We start from the raw sequence: 20,281 nt of genomic DNA on the forward strand, positions 1-20,281 counted from the left end.
GAAGCAGAAACACTTCTATTATCAACAGCAGGCTTGGTACAAGTCAAATTTTCAATTTTAGTTTTAGATTCAACTAACTCTTGTTCCAAGCTTTTCATCTTCTCATTTTGAGAGGAAATTTGATTTCTCAAAAATTCATTTTTTTTATTATATTCATCTAATCTAACAATCAATTCCTCTTTTTCAAGATTAGCCAATTTTAACTCTTCCTTGAATTTCTTAGTAATTTTCATAGATTTCAATAATTCCTTACGAAGAGTTTCACAGGCATCAATAAAATCAACAGAAGCATAAGCAGAAACATGATCAGAAAGACACTTCAAATTATCCATGACAATAGGGGTCAAGGATCAGCTCTTAGATCAAAAGATCTAAAACAAAAGAGCAACCCGCTCTGATACCACTTGATGGTTTTTAGACCCCTTAAAAACACAATTGGATTAACCTAGGTAATTAGCCAAGTTGTTACTTAGTCCAATTTAACAAATCTAGGTTATCACAATCACAACAACCATATCATGCATAGCAGCGGAAAGATAAATAACACAAAGATATGATCACCTAGGAAACCAAACCGGTAAAAATCTGGGGAGGATTTAACCTAGCTATCCTCAAGGCAAACCTGAATCCACTATCTTGAAAGAATCGAAATTCATACAATAAGACTTACAAGCCCCCAAGCTCGACTTCTTATTGCTACCCACTAGTAGAACTTACTGACACGACCACGTGCAAGCTCCGAATCCACGAACTCCTTCTTTCTTGGATTCACCACCAGATACAAGCACACCCGCTTGTGTTTCTTTAAACTTCAATGGAAGCAACTAAATTGATCATCAAGGTGTAGATAATATCTCCTCCTTGAAAACCCTAAGTTTGTGTAAAGGAAAGCTCATCTAGATCTCACAAGAGATTTACACAAACAGCAATATGAGCAACACTAAAACGTGGCTAAGGTTTGTCTTTTATACTTAGGACAAATTAGAAAACCCTAAAAGTTTTAAACAAACTAGGGCTGAGTTGGAATTCTGCAGAAAAATGCCTCTGACCCGATTTTCAATTGATCGAGCCTAAGCTTCGATCGATCGAACCGGGCCGAGAAGCTTAAATGGTTCCTGCATCAGCTTATTCCAACTTTACATAAATGAACCAACTTTGAGCAAGTCCAAACACGACTAAACATATTGTTTTGATCATGGTTTGCCAAAAATACACATTAGAGTTCTAAATACATAAAAACCTAAGTCTTTAGAACCTAACACAATACATGTTCATATGAGTGCATGTCTTACTTCACTTACCTCACTGTGTCACAGCACCTACGCATTAATGCATGGTTATATCATATGCATGTTCATGGCAAAGCAACAAAAATGGAAGATAAAACCTTAATCTAGCATGTGAGGAATAAACAAGGCAAACAACATGGAAGCAAAGACTCAAAAACATAAAACTAGACAAGACAGAAGCATGTTAAATAAGTGAAACAAAGAAATGAAAACAAAAAGGGTTGAATTAGAGTTTCTGGGCACGAGTATGCATGCGCATACATAGGGCTTGTGTACGCAGCCCAGCTATATGCATACGCATACTTCGGGTATGCATATGCATGTAGAAAGCATGCGTATGCATACTCGCCCTTAAAACCCTAACCCGGAAATAGCAAGAACACAAAATAGGGCAGAGACTAAAACCATCAAATCTAACAACCTAACATACTTAAGAACAGAAAAACTATGTAAACCTAAACTAGACAAACATATTATAGCAAAAACAAACAAAAGAAACAAGAAAATGGAGATCAAAATAGAAAAAGAAAAGAAAAAGGACTTAGAATATTACCTCAAAAACAAAAACTCCTTGACTTAATTTTAGCCATTCCCCTCAGTCAAATTTATTCACAATCAAATACAAAAGTGATTATTAATCTTAAAACTTAAAAATCAAGGCTAAAAAAGGCCCTAATTAGAAAATATTGACTTGAGGATATTTTTTGAAAAACTCCCACTTTGATTCACTATTTTTAGTAAATCTTGTCTTTTCCCTTAGAATTTTTTGTGTGTTTTGAAAAGCTACTATGTATGGCTTTATATAGTTGAAAAACGGGGCTTTGGAATGGCTCTTAGACGAAATGAGATTTATTCCAAACCTCACATTTAATGCTGAAGAACTTTTCTTTCATAGTTTCTGGAACCCTAGCATGCATGCACAGGCCCGTGTGTGCATACGCATGCATAAGACTTGTATATGCAACTTAAGGACACGTGTGTGCATACGCGTGTATGCGTACGCATGCCTTAGGGGTTCTTGGAAATAGAGTTATTTAGTTCATAAAAAAGTTATATTTTTCCAAAACACCTTCCTCAAGTCAATTTCAATCTAATCGAGCCCTAAACCAACCTTGGGCCTTAGAATTCCAACATCATTGGGGAATAAGGGCTTAAGTTGTAAGGGATACAAAATGCGGTGTCTACACTTACAGTAGGAAGTTAACCGTAATAGATAAGTTAGTGTGAGAGTGCCTTTTTTCGTGACACTCAGGCCCAAGGATCCCGGGCCGAATAGTTGTGGTTTGATGGATCAGGCTTTGATTCACCGCAGCTAATAGGCTGTTTAAGAATCAAGTAGTGCACAGGGCATGTTTCCTACAATACATACAAACTGACAAACAAGGATATTTGTATTGAACGACAAATCAAAACAGCAAAGTAAATGCAGAGAACAAAATAACAAAAGCACAAAATAACGTTATAAGGATCCTTAAATCAGTGGAAAGTATTTCATTGAATCTTTTCTTTATTATGCTCGCTAAGACATGATTCAAGGTTCAAGCAAGCTCAAAAATTACAGTTTTGAATGGTTATTCCAACCTTCAAGGCTTGCAAAGTTTGATTCTTTTTGAATCCGAGTATGTGCAATAGTGGCCTTTCTAGGATACCAAGAAGTAGTGTTACTAATTTTCCCTGAATTTTCTCTTCTCTACAAAATTTTATCAATAGTTCTTTTTTACTCTTGAATTCCCTTCTCTTCTCCTCAACCTTTCCCCCCTTTTTATAGCGATATCCTGGAGTCCCAGGGGAACCATTGGTTCCCCTGTTTTGTCCTCTGGTTAACAGGGCATGTATCGTGCCCATCACTCAGCAGGTTCTATTCCTTGTTTTTTCATCTTTTCCTTCCTTTAGTTTCGATTTCTTTGAAAGTCTATGGCTGACTGCCTTTTTCGGGACATGCTGAGGTCACGCCTTTCTCGATCCCACTGTTTGGCAATTCTTCCTCTCTGCCTTTTTTCCCAGCCGAGCGGAATCCCATTCTGCCGGTTTGAAAGTCGTCCGTTGCCATTCCTTTTTTTATACTTCTCCATTTTGGTTCCCCGAGGCGCTTCCCACTTGCGCCATGAGAGGTCGTTGATTCTTTCTTCTTTATTGCTGGGTCATTTGGCGTTTGTGACTTCTCCTCTGTTTTTCGTGTTTCTTTTTGTCCTTTTCTTTCAAACTGTCTTAATCTTTCATTGATTGTATTTATATGCCTAGGAAGATCCGAGCCTTTTGGTGGTCGCTGAGGATCCCAACTTAGCTTTCTTCTTCAATCCCCTGACATGGGCTTCTCTTCCTTTTCTTTCTTCCTTTTCTCATAAGCTTCTGGACCTCCCTTTTTTTCTTCTTTATGTTTCAAGCCTCTTGGGCCTGCCATTTCTTCTCTTTCATGGCCCCCTTGCACTTATTTCTTTGGGTTTGGCTTATTTCTTTGGGCTTGGCTCACTTCTTTGGGCTTGGGCACTGTGATCTTTTTTTAGACCTCAACAGTTAGTTACAACAAAAAGATTTGATCAATAAAACACTGATACAGTAAATATAACAGAATTCCAACTAATTAAGTGGTGTATGCAAGTGTTGCAACAAAATGTAAAATGTCAAGTCTTCATGCAGGATGTGAACCAAAGAGAACCTAAACCCCAACTTGAACAACCTTTTTATTAGGCTATGCCATTCAAGTTGTGCATTCAAGGGAATGGGCCTAGATGGTCACTTCTTTTACTTTGGGATTTCAAATAGTGGGTTTGCTGTGTGAGGGAGGGAAAAGATAGTCTATTGATGCATGCATTTCTGCCGTATTAACTCTTTTTTTCCTTTTCACTTCCTTCATTCCCTTTTCTCTATTATTTCTCTCTTAATTCCCTAGGCTTTCTTGCTTTGGTTACTCCCTCTCCCCCCTTTTTACATCTATGGCTATTGTTCCTATTTATACTAGGCTAATCCTATGCCATTTCTCCCTTTTATCCTTAGGGCTTGCCAACCATTTTTGTCTACTGTGGACACCTTTTTAGAGCTGTCCTCCCACCCATTGGTTGCCCAACCAGTACTACTCCTAGGCATGCCCAGTACGTTCTCTCTCTTCCACTACCTATCCCATGACAAACCCCAATCAATTTGGTTCTACCGTGAGCCTTTCCCCTTTGTTTGAATGGATAAGGCTTTAGGTTTCTCTTTACTCACCTCTCTGGCATACAACAAGTGGTCCCAACCATCTATCACCCTTTTTGGGCAAAATGTCATCCCAGCAAAGCATTTCCTTAAAAAAGGCCCTGGCTAGAAACCGAAAATAGGCTCTTTTCCCCCTTCCACCAAACCACACCCTCTATAAAACCCTTGACAGTGGGCCCACCTTCCTTGCATTGGCTGGGTACAGGTTGGTGGTGCTCAGGACAATGTGTGGTTGCTCCACTACCTTTTTTTTTTGCTTTCTTTCCCACACTATTTCTGCCATTGCTGACTAACTTTGTTTCATTCTGCTTCGTGTCCCTTATGCCCGTGCTGATCCTTTATGGAGGATGGCGTGGGCTTCTTGGACTTACCTCGTTTTTGTCCCTTCCTAGGCCCGTGGGTCTGCCTGTTATTATTTCTTGCCAGTCCGGCTCATCAGGCCTTATTTCTTTCTCGAGCTTTTGTGGCCCGTTTGCTTCTGTTTTGCTTTCCTTTTTTTTCTTTTTGTGCCATGGGCCAATTTCCCATCATTTCCTATCAGGCTAGCCGACTGGGCCTTATTCCTTTCTTTCTTTCTTCTTCAGGCCTTTAAGGCCCATTTGCTTTTGTCTTGCTTTCCTATCTCTTTTCTCTAAATTTTTTTTTCTTTGCTTACTACTAGGCTTGCCTGCTGTTGGGCTTCTTTTACCAAAAACCGAAATCAACAGTCATTAATAAGCTTCCACTTTTTTTCTTCTTCTTTCTACTTTTTTTTTTCTTTTTTTCTTTTTCTTTTTCTTTTTTTTTTTTTTTTTTTTTTTTTTTTTTTTAAAGAAACAGCTTCCACGAGTTTTTGACTATAAAACAAAATGTTATTAATGTTGGTTCAAAGGAGTAACTCTTAGAGCATTTGGATAAGACTGTTAGGATTAGTGCCCTTAAATCCTATTGTATGATGTTATGTATGACATTAAGTATGACTTCATGTTGTGATTAATAAAGTCATTTTATTATTATCTAAAATAATGGTAACATGAATATTTGAAAATTTTCATATAGTCCATGAGATGCATAATATGTGATTTATGTGATTTAGTCATGGAAGATATAAATCACAAGTTCTTTGTAAACTCAGAATTTTAGTTCGTAGTCGGTGATGAAATTGGGCATTTCATTTGTGAAGACTATAACATATCAACTAAGATGATTTTTCTTGATCAATGAAATGGAGACTTTTAGTTGATATGTTGATATGTTTTAAGAGTTAAGACATATTGAAATAGACCATTATGACATTTATTATTCTCCTAATGACTGTCAAATGAATAATAAATCTCACGACTTTTATTTACATCAACTCTTAATCTTGAGAGAATAATGGACCTGATCATGAAATGTATGCTGCTTTGATATATCAAGAGTGAGATCTAAAATCACAGTCAAAACCTCAGTATGTTAGGCAGTCACATTTAGTGTTGATGAAAGATATATTCTCAAGATGGAATTCATAGTTTCTTAATGAAGATATAAAATATTTTCTTGAGATAAGTTTAATGGGTTTAGTTATTCAGAATGTTAGGCCTAATTGCTTTAGTAAGGAGTTACTAAAGTACATATTTATGAAATTGGATTTCATAAATATATGATGGATAACTTAAAGGATTAAACCGGGTACTCAAGGATTAAAATGTAGTAATCTTCAAAGTGACAGTCTACATTCATGACTTTGTATACTATGAATATTTTAATGAAGGGGTTGCATGTATAATAAAGTCTTGGGATATAATTTATTAATAAGGCCTAGAATGCAATTATATTTATATAGTGGTATTAAATATAATTAATGGAACTAGTTTCTTATTTGTTCCCTTTTAGTCCCACTCTAAGCCACATACTAAAGACCAATTGGAATGGCCCATGTCACGCCCCAAACCCAACTATAAAGACAGGCACGTGACAATTGCTGCATGCTTATAAAGTAAGTACCCTACAAGTGTGCAAGGCCTTCTTAGCAACTAAAGTTTATCCTCAAAAATTAAATCAAATAAATCCAAAATACATCAACAATTTCTTTATGAATTGATCTCCAATAATATAATAGGAACAAAATCCAATAAAAAATGTACATAATGTCAATTGGCCAATAAATATAAAACTATTAGAAGACCATCCAATCCCAAAATCACTAAACTTCTTTTCCTGCTCACAACATAACATCAAAACTCCCAAAACTTGTTATTCTTCACAATCTGAAACTTGAGGGGAAAAAGGGGTGAGCTGACAACTCAATAAGTAACCAAAATCCTAATAAATTCTATCAAGCAATAGATCTATAAAGTAATAAGATGTAATATGAGTCTTCAAAAGGTATAATATACTATCGGTGTTCAAAAATAACTAAAGAAGTTTCATAGTCTTTAAATAATAAGTTGCAAATAGATCACATACTTTAATCTTACAAATATATCATAGATGGTTTAGAAAGTAGTCAATTTTCCATATATCAAAAGTTATAACTTACAATAGGTTCCAAAAATACATAAGCAGTTTTAATAACTCAAAATAGTTCAAATACTCAAACATTTCCAAAATCACATATGTAATTTTAAGAACTCAAAATAGTTCAAATATTCAAACGTAATTCATATTCTTAACACCTACGATACATATTGTCATATAGGGTCAAAAGCATCACCTAGACCATGTTCCATGATCACTTGTTGACTTCCCCATACACCTCAATTACCAAACCAATGAACTAATAATAATAATAATAATATTATTAGAAGGAAGCTGGCGTTGGCGTGTTGCTTTGTCAAGGGGATTATTCTATGGATTTATATATATATATATATATATTTGCCACTGCTGCCTCTAGCTTTCTTTTGGCATGAGGACAAATCACACAAATCAAGCTCTGATATAAGCTTTTATGGAGACACTATTCTTCCTCTACCAAATCAATAAACAAATAATAATAAATCATAAAGAAGTTGGTGTTCCTTCTTTTCGTCAAGCGTTTCTTTTCTTCTTCTTTTTTTCTAACTCCATCAATCCCGTACTATTCCTTTAAGAAACATTATGCAAAACAGACCCATGCGGTCTTGCCTAAAGAAAGTCTCACTGTTGGCCTAAATACTCACATAAAAAATAAAAAATAAAAAATTCTAAATCCATATAAAACCTAAATCTGACAAACAATGAGATTTTTTAGGCTCTTACCTTGAGTGTGCCATCAATCTTTCACTACTTGAACAAACTCAGAAGTCCTTCTCCAAAAATATCTAACGTTATAGTCTAACTTAATTAGCTTATATATAGATAGGGTTTCAACCTAGTTTTCTAAAATCTCCCTCAGTAATATTAATTATAAAATTGACCCCACAAAAGATTTACTTAAATACCCTTCCTTTTTTTTTTTTTTTTTTTTTTTCCGGGTATTACAATCTTCCCCACATATAAGAATTCAGACTTCTAAATTCATCACCAGCTGAACGAATTATCATGCTTCCATTGCGCTACTCTAAAGACACAATTGTATCGATCTATACAAATTTATCACTCATCACCATAGTTCAAAACTATTTTACAACATATGCGTAGACTTTTCCTTCCCAAGATTTGTAAAATAAAAATTTCCAAAGCAATTGGAGCCATGATGCTTCCGCTGCATAATACAATACCACTATAAAATCTCTTACTAAATTACCCATAGTTTAAGAACAACCATATTACGAAAAATATAAGATTCTTTAAAGATATACATATCTCTAGTCTAAATAGCTCTCTAAGTTTCTTCCAATATGAAAAAAAAAAAAAAAAAAAAAAAAGAGTTCCAAGGCCCATTCGTTTAGATCAACCCTAATAATTGATTTTCCATCAATTATTAATTTCAACAAAATTCCAAGGCCTAAGTAGTCTCCAAAAATTACAACAAGGGAAATGTACTTGAGACTCACCATAGACCATTGAATGCTAGCATCCATTTAATTCTATACCTCAAAATTAAGTAGTGCATCCAAAGTTCCATTCTTTCATAAGTTCAAAACTCATTTACAATATGTGTATATCTTTTCTTCCTCGAGTTTTGTAAAATAGAAAGTCCAAAGTCTCCATAAATAATCTATTGAGCATTGATATAAGGGTCTGTCATTGAACATCTATCTTAATCATAAATTATCTTCACAAATAAGCAACCTTTATTCACCTTTAACCTTTAGATGATACTTGGGCTGGAACTCATTGAAGAAATGGGTTCCTTATAATTACATTGCCTATTATGAAAGTAAGTCTCTAAGTATACATCGGCTAGAAGGGAATAGTCCATGAAGTATCTCAACTCTTTTTCTTTTTCTTTTTTTTTCTTTTTTTTTTCTTTTTTTTATTTTATTTTATACTTTGCAAGTGATAGTCCCAGTAGTCTAGAACTTAAGATTACATTGAAATTTATAATCACTAACCATCTACCAATATAGAACAAAAGGTACAACAATTGACTATAATTCAAATTGTAGTAGTCTTTCAAAATAAACTCTCTTGCCATCCCAAGTCCTTCAATATCCAATCAAAAATATGGTTCACTAGTCCAATTCAATACTACCACATACTTGTGTTCTATCCATTTCATTTTCTACTGAGCCAATCCATTAACTTTTATCAGTTAAGTTCAAAGAATTACATTTCTAGCATCAAAACTTATTCCCCAGGATATTAAACAATCCTCCAAGTCCATAGAAAAGAAATTGCGGACCTCAAACTTCTAAGTAACAAAACATGTCTCAAAACATTTAGGGACTACCTCACACATAAATAAAGCTATGGTAATCCATGTAGATCAACCCTAACAAGAACAATGATCCAAAGAAAGTCAGTCCTTAACATTAGAATCTAGGTCCATCGATATATTACTGAATTCTTTAAATACCCTCAGAATTATATAATAATATATAATATAATGTGAACTACAATAACCACAAATTGATTTTCCTTCACACTACGAACCTTCTATTAAATTCCTAACTCCATATATACTAAAATCAAGGAATCGTACCTCTAACAAACCTTAACCGCTAAATAAAGTTTTGCAATTTCCAATTCCCTAAAAGCACTCCAAATTCTGAATAGGACATATAGTAAACTATCATTCAATAATTAGACCTATGAGAATCCCCTACGGATCAAACTAACCTCAGGTAGGTCAACTACATTAGGCAAAACTATCAAATGAGTTTATGGAAGATCAGTCACAAAATAGCAGGAAGATTTCCTTTTCTTGTTCTTTCTCACTCTACTTTCCTTTTTAATAAGAAGAAGAAGTTTTAATAATCAATCTGATCAATTACAAAATTTTCAAGAGGAAAATACACCTACTTAATACTAGTATAAGAACATAGAAGTATATCAATTAAAAACCTCCCTTTTGTTTTATAAGTCATGTAGGCATAACCCAAGAGACATAAATATCGAATCCTTCAAATATGACCTAACAAATCATCATACGATGGAGCCTCACTTACACTTTTCATTAAGTCATCAAAAGAACACTATCTATGACCTAATAACCTTCATAAACAATAACTAGAATTGTAATGCCTAGGGTGCAGATTTCATTCTAAATCAAAACCTAGCATAAAGTCTACAAGATCATAACCTAAGCTCTGATACAATTAAAATTGTCACGCCCCGAACCTAACTATAAAGATAGTTACATGACAACTACCGCATGCTTATAAAATAAGCACCCTACAAGTGTGCAAAGCCTTCTTAGCAGCAAAAATTTATCCTCAAAAATTAAATCAAATAAATCCAAAATACCTCAACAATTTCTTTATGAATTGATCTCCAATAATTTAATAGGAACAAAATCCAATAAAAAATGTACATAATGCCAACTGGCCAATAAATATAAAACTATTAGAAGACCATCCAATCCCAAAATCACTAAACTTCTTTTCCTGCTCACAACACAACATCAAAACTCCCAAAATTTTCTCTTCTTCACAATCTGAAACTAAAGGGGAAAAAGGGGTGAGCTGACAACTTAATAAGTAACCAAAATCCTAATAAGTTTTATCAAGCAATAGATCTGTAAAGTAATAAGATGTAATATGAGTCTTCAAAAGTTATGATATACTATGGGTTTTCAAAAATAACTAAAGAAGTTTCATAGTCTTTAAATAATAAGTTGCAAATAGATCACATACTTTAATCTTACAAATATATCATAGATGGTTTAAAAAGTAGTCAATTTTCCATATATCAAAAGCTATAACTTACAATAGGTTCCAAAAATACATAAGTAGCTTTAATAACTTAAAATAGTTCAAATACTCAAACATTTCCAAAATCACATATGTAGTTTCAAGGACTCAAAATAGTTCAAATATTCAAACGTAATTCATATTCTTAACAATTTTATGACTATGGTCATACTATATCCCCGTGATTGGGCATCAGAGTACTGATGAATAACTCCCATTATTGTCTGGGTATCAGAATCAATTCATAGTTAGATTGTCCATAATCATATATATGAAATCACAGTTTCTAACAAAAATATATCTTATTGAAGCATGTATATAAAAATCATATACTCAATATTAAAATATATTTAAAATAATCCTTTACTTGAAATCAGTAATACAATAGAAATAAAAATTCTAAAAATTATAAACAATTTTCAGTAGTTAAAAATACATTAATATAAGCAAAATAAACCCAATTAGGATAAGGTTACTAACCTCCAAAAGCCATACCAAAAAGAACTTCTCCCTAACACTTCTTCTAAAATCCTTAGATATCACCTAAAACAATTTCGCAGGTATCATTTACTCAATAATCAAATAATTTAGGGCATGTTTGGTAGACTGTAATAGGCGCTGTAATGTAATAGTTATTCCTATGGTTTAGTTATTCTTTAGTTTGATTATGTTTTTATTGCAAGGAATAATCATTCGTTATGAATAGTTATTCTTCAAAATGAGGAATAACTATTCCTCTTTAAAAGGTTGTATTAGCTATTCTTTAGTAAGTGCAATAATTTCAAAACATATATTTCCAAGTAAACAAAATTTCCATATATATCTAACAATTATAAAAATAAAAAATCATAAAAAATAACGCATATCTCTCTTATATTTACAAATAACAATTTTTAAGGAAATATAATTGTATAAGTATGAAATTTCTTAAAATAAATGTTAAGTTTCATTCTAATGTTATAACTCACAACCAAACTAATGAATAAGTTTAGTTATTACATTACAACACATTTTATTCCTAGTAATAAAGATTATAATTCTTGTCGTAATTCTCATTCAGTGTATCAAACGTACCCTTAAGAATGACTTATAACGATATCCAGCCAACAGAGCAACTACTAAAAATATCCAATAACTTCTTTTTATTATCTCGAAGTAAAAATCCTTGTATATATCCTCTACTGCCTCTAATAAAACCTAGGATACATATTGTCATACAGGGTCAAAAGCATCACCTAGACCATGTTGCATGATCACTTGCTGACTTCCCCATACGCCTGAATTACAAAACCAATGAACTAATAATAATAATATTGGAAAGAAGTTGGCGTTGGCGCATTGCTTTGTCAAGGGGATTATTCTATGGGTTTATATATATATATATATATATATATATATATATTTTCCGTTGTCAACTCTAGCTTTCTTTTGGCACGAGGACAAATCACACAAATCAAGCTCTGACACAAGCTTTTATGGAAACACTTTTTTTTTTTTTTTTGATGGGTTAGAGCATCTCCAGCAGTCTCTCCAAATTTTTACCTAATTTTTGTCTGTTTGAAGAATGAACAGTGACATTTAGCTTTTAGCTACCCACTTTTTCAAATACACTTTCCAACAGATTCTCTATCCCATTCTCTATCTCATTTAAATATTATTTTTTCATTTATTGTTTATTCTTTTTTAATCATCATTTATTCTTTTTTTAACAACTATATTTTTCAATGAGAAGTGCTATGTTCACAATATTTTACGCAATACTTTCACAACAAAATTTATGTGGAAAGTTATTAATAGTTTTAATTTGAACCCACCACTGAAATCATTTTTTTACTCGCCAATATTAACTAATAACAATCTGTTACTTAAAATTTATTGTGAAAATATTGTAAAAATATTGTGGTAGTATTTTTCAATTAGGATTTTTTATTTTTCCTTTATCTCTTTTTTTCCTCCACACGTTTCTTTTCTTTTCTTTTTTCCTCTTTTTTTCTCCTCCACACCTTTCCCTTATCTCTATCTTCTCTAGCACTTTCTCTGGAGCACTTTTTTTTTTTTTTGTTCTTTTCTTCTCTAGTAGCACTTCGGTTGGAGCTCTAGGAGCACTTTTCTTTTTCTTTTTCTTCTCTAGCAGCACTTCGGCTGGAGCTCTCTCTCACATATGAAGATCGTCCGCTTGTCCTTTTCCCACCACCGCATATCCTCCTCCCCACCAAGGCTCAGCTGGGTCAGCTTTGCTTTTTTTTTTTTTTTTTTTTGGTTCTAATTTGATTAGTTTTAAAATTGTGATTTGAGTTTGTATTTTGATTGAGACTGAGTTTAGAGATGTTTGAGAGAAAAGATCAAGAATAGTTCTGTTGTTACCGTTATGATTATTGAGTGAAAATTAAAAATTTTAATCGGTTGTGATTATTGAGATTGAATTAATTCTTTTGCTCATGAACATGTCTTTTTTTTTTTTTTTTTTTTTTTTTTTCCTTCTGATTTCATTTGGTTTATGAGAAAAATTGTTTTCGTGTTTGGATTGTATTCTGCGTTTTGTAGCCGTTGAGATATAGAAGAGAGAAAGAGAGTGAAGAAGAAAGAGAAAGGAAGGAAAGAGAAAAAAATATTTTTTTAATTCAACTGGGATTAGTTTAAGGAGAAATAATGTTTGCATAAGCTATAGTGATTGCTACAGTGCTCTCCAGGCCTGGAGAGTCACTGTAGCAAATCTAAAATTTTTTTTGGAGATAGAGAGGCTGTTGGAGGGTTGTTTTTGTGTGAACAGTGGCTTTTCTCTCCAAAATTTGGAGATGGCCAGCCCTGTTGGAGAGGCTCTTATGGAAACACTATTCTTCCTCTACCAAATCAATAAACAAATAATAATAAAACATAAAGAAGTTGGTGTTCCTTCTTTTTGTCAAGCATTTCTTTTTTCTTTTTTTTTCTAACTCCATCAATCTGGTACTATTCCGTTAAGAAAAATTATGCAAAACAGACCCATGCGGCCATGCCTAAAGAAAGTCTCATTGTTAGCTGAAATACTCACATAAAAAAAATATAAAAAAATAAAAAAAAAATTCTAAATCCACATAAAGCCTAAATCTGACAAAGAATGAGATTTCTTAAGCTCTTACCTCGACTATGCCGTCAATCTTTCACTACTTGAACAAACTCAGAAGTCCTTCTCCAAAAATATCTAACGTTATACTCTAACTTAATTAGCTTATATATAGCTAGGGTTTCAGCCTAGTTTTCTAAAATCTCCCTTAGTAACATTAATTATAAAATTGACCCCACAAAAGATTTACTCAAATACCCTTCCTTTCAATTTTTTTTTCCTGGGTATTACAGCCCAAAAGGCTAGCCCAATTAAATAATTAGTTATAAGGAGAGAGACATACAAAATTTTGTAAGAGAACAAAATGGTTTGTATGTGAGTGTCGGACACTATTATTCTCCCTTGAACACATTCATATAAACTGATTGAGTGACCACACTTCTTGGGTATTAGTGGAAATGGAGTGAAGATTAAAAGTGTTCCCAAGTACTTCTAATCTTTGTTTTGAAATTCACCACACCAATATACACTCTCTTGTTCTTATATTCTGAAATTTACATGGTACATGTTATCAATTGTGAATGAAGTAGATCCGTTAATTTTTCCGCTGCGTATGTTTTGTGTGCAATACAAACATGTATTTTTCCAACAATTGGTATCAGAGCGGTCTTCAATTTCAAATCTTTATAACATGTTTTGTGAGTTTTGGAATTAGAGAAAGTAATTTCAAGATTTTAGAAGATTTTGCAATTAATTTTCTGCATGGTCATTGAAATTATTGTTTGGTAAAAACTGATATTAATGTTATGATGTTGTTTAAGTTTGATGTTAAGTATGTTAAATTGAAATTTAAGGCTATAACATCAATGGAATTTAGTTTTGATATCAATCTCTGTCTATTATGTTTATATGATGGTTGTTTGTTCATGGAAAACCATTGAAAACTGCTTTAGAAAAATTTTGGAAAATTTGAGTTTCAAGAGTTTCGATCGATCAAGTGAAATAGTGACTAATCTATTTGGTTCGATTGATATTCAATTGCTAGCTGAACAATCGAATATTCTTTTTCGATCGATCGAGCAGCAATCGAGTACCAATCGAGCCAGGCAGATTGTTAAGTTTGATTCAATTGATATTCGATTGCTAGTCAATCTATCAAATGTTCTTTTTCAATCGATTGAGCAACAATCAAGTACCAATCAAGCTAGACAAATTGTTTTCTGAGAATTTTCTAATTTTTTCGACCAATCGAGACATACATTTGATCGATCGAAAACTGAGAATTTTGAATTTTTTCTAGGTGTTTTCACATAGATAAAGTACAAGGCTATGTATAATTAGATTATGCATGTTTTATAATTAAAAAAAAATTCTTTTAAAATATCTAGTGGGAGAGAGATACAAGGGTTGGATCTCACGACCTTTATTGTCGGTTCATAGTAGTATGAAATATATACTTTGTCTTTGCTTCGAGCTTAGGATTCCATGTGGAGAGTATTTATTTCATGGTACTACAAGATTGAATTTCCTAGTTTATAGTGGTTTAATCAAACACCTTGTCCTAGCCTTGAGCTTTGCATTCAATGCGGAGGGTGTTTTGTATCATGATACTACAAGATAAGCCTGTTAAGGGAGATGAAATGTGACTACACATGATTCTAGACAATGGTATACACTAGATTAAATATTATAGTATCCTCTATGCTAAGTTCTTACTATTATTATTTAGAGGCTAAATGTATAACGGCATATTATTAGTGTTTGATAAGAGTTATCATGCACTAATAATGAGAATAGTTCTCAATCAATCATAGTATTTAATGTTCACTCTATACTAAGGAATATTAAATATGGAATTGGGTTGTCGTTGCATATATTATATTATGGTTTTATTAAGGTTCCATACTATATGTTTATATGCTAAATTGATAATGTCTAGTTTACTTATTATATTCATGTTTATTGTTTTTAGATTTGATCATGGCATCATTTAGCCCATTTGTTACTATTTTTAATCAAAACAAACTGACTAGATCCAACTGTGTTGACTGGAAAAGAAATTTTGACATTGTTCTTACTACTGAAGAGCACAAATATGTGCTTACTCAACCATGTCATAACTTTCCTTCATTAGATGCTCCTTTTGAGGAGAAACAACGATATAATCGTTGGCAAAAATCTAATGAGATGGCCAAGTGCTATATGCTAGCATCTATCTCAAATGTTCTACAACGTCAAATGCAGGATGTAGAACTAGCTTCAGACATAATGCTAAGTCTGAAAGAGATGTTTGGTGAGCAAGGTCATTTTGCAAAGCAAGAAACTATGAGGCAAATTTATAATACCAAAATGACTTATGGCACTTTAGTGAGGGATCATTCTCTTAGGATGATCTCTAATTTGAATACACTAGAAGTTTTAGGTGCCGATATTGATGGAGAATCCTAAGTGGATATGATACTTCAGTCACTACCAGAATCATTCAAGGAATTCAGACTTAATTATAATATGAACAAAAATATTTATTCATTATCTGAATTAATTAATGAATTGGTAGCATAGGAAGGCATTCTTGGTACATCTAGAGTTGATGCTAATATGGTTAAAACTTTTACTTCTCAACCTAAGTCGAAAGGCAAGGGTAAAAAGAAGAAGAAGAAAGACTTCACCAAGCAAGATGGTAAAAAAATTTCCTTAGGAGTTGCCAACAAAGGAAAGAAAATCAAAGGAAAGTGTTTCCATTGTGATGAGAAATTATATTGGAAGAGGAATTGTCCAAAATTCAAAGCTACCAATAATAAGGGTATAAAAAGTAAATTCCTTCTTGAAATATGTTTAGTACAAAATCTCACAGATTCCTGGTGTGTGAATTCAGGTTGTACTAATCATATCTGCAATTCTTTACAGGGGTTCCAAAAGGCCAGAAAGTTAAGTGAAGGGGAACTGTTTCTTACTTTGGCTGATGGGAGCAAAATTCCAGTTGTAGCTATTGAAGTGTTTAATTTATGCTTTAAATCTAGGGTTTTAATAATGTTCGTAGGAAATTAATTTCTGCAACTTATTTAGGTAAACATGGATATTTTGTTATCCTAAAAAACAATGTTGTAATAAAGAAGGGTAAAGTGCTTATTTGTTCTAGCAATATTGTTGATGGTCTTTATATTTTAACTCCTTATAAGCATGAATTATATAATTTTGAATTAGATAATAATTCACATGTGAAATCATTAAAGAGAGAGTTTCCTTCAACTAATGATGCATATCTTTGGCACTTGCATTTGGGTCATATTAATTCAAATAGAATTCAAAGACTGATCAAAGATGATCTCTTAGAGCCATTAGACTTTGATAGATTTCTAGTTTATGAATCTTGTTTGGAGGGTAAAATGACCAAACGACCTTTTAATGTAAAAGGTAGAAGAGCCCAAGATTTGATAGAACTAGTACATTTAGATGTATGTGGTCCTATGTTAACCCAAGCAAAAGGTGGCTATGAGTATTTCATTACTGTCACTGATGATTACTCTAGATTTGGTTATGTGTACCTAATGAAATGGAAGTCCGAAGCCTTTGAAAAGTTCAAAGAGTTTAACGTTGAAGTTGAGAATCAATTAAGTAAACGCATAAAGGCCATTCGATCTGATCGAGGTGGTGAATACCTTCTTGGGGGTTTCAAGGATTACTTAACTGAAAATGGGATTATATCCCAATTGATTGCTCCTAGAACTCTACAACAAAATGGTGTAGCGGAAAGAAGGAATAGGACTCTTTTAGATATGGTTAGGTCCATGATAATTTATTCAACTCTGCCAATTTCTTTTTGGGGATATGCCTTAAATACTGCAATGTGTCTTCCAAATTTAGTACCTTCGAAGTTTGTTCCTAAAACACTTGTAGAGTTGTGGAATGGGCGTAAGCCTAGTATGAGACATCTCCATATTTGGGGTTGTCCAGCACATGTGTTGAAAGGAAAGTCTAACAAGTTACAGTCTAAAACAAAAGTGGTTTTCTTTGTAGGATATCCAAAAGGAACTGTTGGAGGTTTATTCTATAGTCATAAAGATAGTAAAGTATTTGTTAGTACAAATGCCAAATTTTTGGAAAATGACTATATGAATGATTATACTCCTAGAAGTAGAGTTGTTTTGGTTGAAATGAATGAACCTGTAATTGAACAACCTATGGATGAAAATAGGGATGATGTGGTAGTATCGGATACACCACAAGATATTACTCATGAGATGACTAGTACACAAGAGCCTTGTCGTAGTGGGAGGATTGTTAGGCCACCTATAAGATTTATAGCTTTGGGAAAAACTTATGAAACTATCTCAGAAGAGGCCGAAACTAATCCTTACACTTATGAAGAGGCAATAAATGACAAAGATGCACATCATTGGGTCAATGCTATGAAATCTGAATTGGATTCAATGTATTCCAATCAAGTATGGGATCTTGTAAAGGCGCCTAATGGCATTAAACCAGTTGGTTGCAAATGGGTTTACAAGAGGAAGAAGGGGATAGATGGAAAGGTTGAAACCTTTAAAGTAAGGCTAGTGGCGAAAAGGGTATACACAAAAAGAAGGTATTGATTATGAAGAAACCTTTTCATCAGCAGCAATGCTTAAGTCTATCAGAATTCTCTTATTCATTGCTGCTCATTTTGATTATGAGATTTGGCAAATGGATGTCAAGACTGTATTTTTAAATGACAATCTTGAAGAAGAAATCTATATGATGCAACCGGAAGGTTTTATAGCAAAGAACCAAGAGCATATGGTATGCAAGTTGAAAAGATCCATTTATGGTCTTAAGCAAGCATCTAGGTCATGGAACATCAGATTTTATCAAGCAATTAAGTCATTTGGTTTTGACCAAAATCTTGATGAACCATGTGTGTACAAAAGACATTAAGATAAAGTAGTAATGTTCCTAGTACTTTATGTTGATGATATTCTACTCATTGGAAATGATGTAGGGGTAATGTCATCAGTAAATGTTTGGTTGTCAAGCCAATTTGATATAAAGGACTTAGGTGAAGCTAACTTTATTCTAGGGATCAAGTTTTGGCGATATCACAAGAATAAGATGTTAGGCTAATCACAAGCTGAGTATATAGATAAGGTTCTAGAATGGTTTAGCATACAAAACTCCAAGAAATGATTACTTCCTTTCAAACATGGAGTTCCTTTATCTGATGAGCAAAGGCCTAAGACTCTTGAGGAAAAAAATATGATGAGACAAGTTCCTTATGCTTTTGCAGTGGGAAGTCTCATGTATGCCCTGCTTTGTACTAGACCAAATATCTGTTATTTAGTTGGCATGGTTAGCCGATATCAATCAAATCCAAAACCAAAACCAAAACATTGGCAAGCTGTAAAGCATATTCTCCAGTATCTACAGAGAACGAGAAACTATATGCTTGTTTACCGATGCGAGGATTTGATTCATATTGGCTATACAAATTCAGATTTTCAATCATATCTTGATTTCAGAAAGTCCACTTTAAGTTGTGTATTCACCTTGGGAGGTGGAGCCATAAGTTGGAGGAATGTTAAGTAATCTTGTATTGCTAACTCCACCATGGAAGCTGAATATGTTGTTGCTTATGAAGCAGCAAAAGAAGCTGTTTGGCTCAAGAAATTTATTTTTGATCTTGGCGTTGTGAGAATGAAGCAAGTTCCTATCACATTGTTTTGCGAAAATAGTGGAGCAGTTACACAATCCAAAGATCCAAGGAATCACAAGAAAGGAAAGCACACTGAAAGAAAGTACCACATCATTCGAGACATTGTTGCTCGTGGAAATGTAATAGTAGCAAAGATAGATAGTGCAAATAATCTAGCAGATCCCTTTACCAAAGCCTTGCCCCAAATGACCTTTGAGTCACATTTGGAGGGAATGAGAGTTAGATTAGTGCACAATAGTCTTTAGGGCAAGTGGGAGATTGTTAGGATTAATGACCTTAAATCCTATTGTATGATGTTATATATGACATTATGTATTACTTAATGTTGTGATTAATAAAGTTGTTTTATTATTATCTAAAATAATGGTAACATGAATATTTGGACATTATCATATAGTCCATGAGATGTATAGTATGTGATTTATGTAATTTAGTCACAAAATATATAAATCACAAGTTCTTTGTAAATTCAGAATTTTAGTTCGTAGTCAGTGATAAAATTGGGCATTTTATCTGCGAAGACTATAACATATCAACTAAGATGATTTGTCTTGATCATAGAAATGGAGACTTCTAGTTGATATGTTGATATGTTTTAAGAATTAAGACATATTGAACTAAATCGCTGTGAGATTTATTATTCTCCTAATGACTATCAAATGAATAATAAATTTCATGACTTCTATTTACATCAACTCTTAATCCTGAGGGAATAATAGACCTGATTATGAAATGTAGGTTGCTTTGATATATCGGGAGTGAGATCTAAAGTCACGGTCAAAACATTAGTACGTTGGGCAGCCACATTTAGTGTTGATGGAACATATAT

The 20,281-nt window shown here is 33.2% G+C and overlaps 1 protein-coding gene across 1 annotated transcript; it reads left to right on the forward strand.

Annotated features, from left to right (window-relative positions):
* The first annotated feature begins 15,743 nt into the window (after positions 1–15,743).
* On the forward strand, positions 15,744–16,211 carry LOC126728168 (uncharacterized). The gene has a single exon (XM_050434035.1). It carries the CDS (start codon positions 15,744–15,746, stop codon positions 16,209–16,211), a length of 468 nt encoding a protein of 155 aa, XP_050289992.1.
* The last annotated feature ends 4,070 nt before the right edge of the window (positions 16,212–20,281 follow it).

This window comes from Quercus robur, chromosome 5 (assembly GCF_932294415.1).
Source record: "Quercus robur chromosome 5, dhQueRobu3.1, whole genome shotgun sequence".
NCBI lineage: Eukaryota > Viridiplantae > Streptophyta > Magnoliopsida > Fagales > Fagaceae > Quercus > Quercus robur.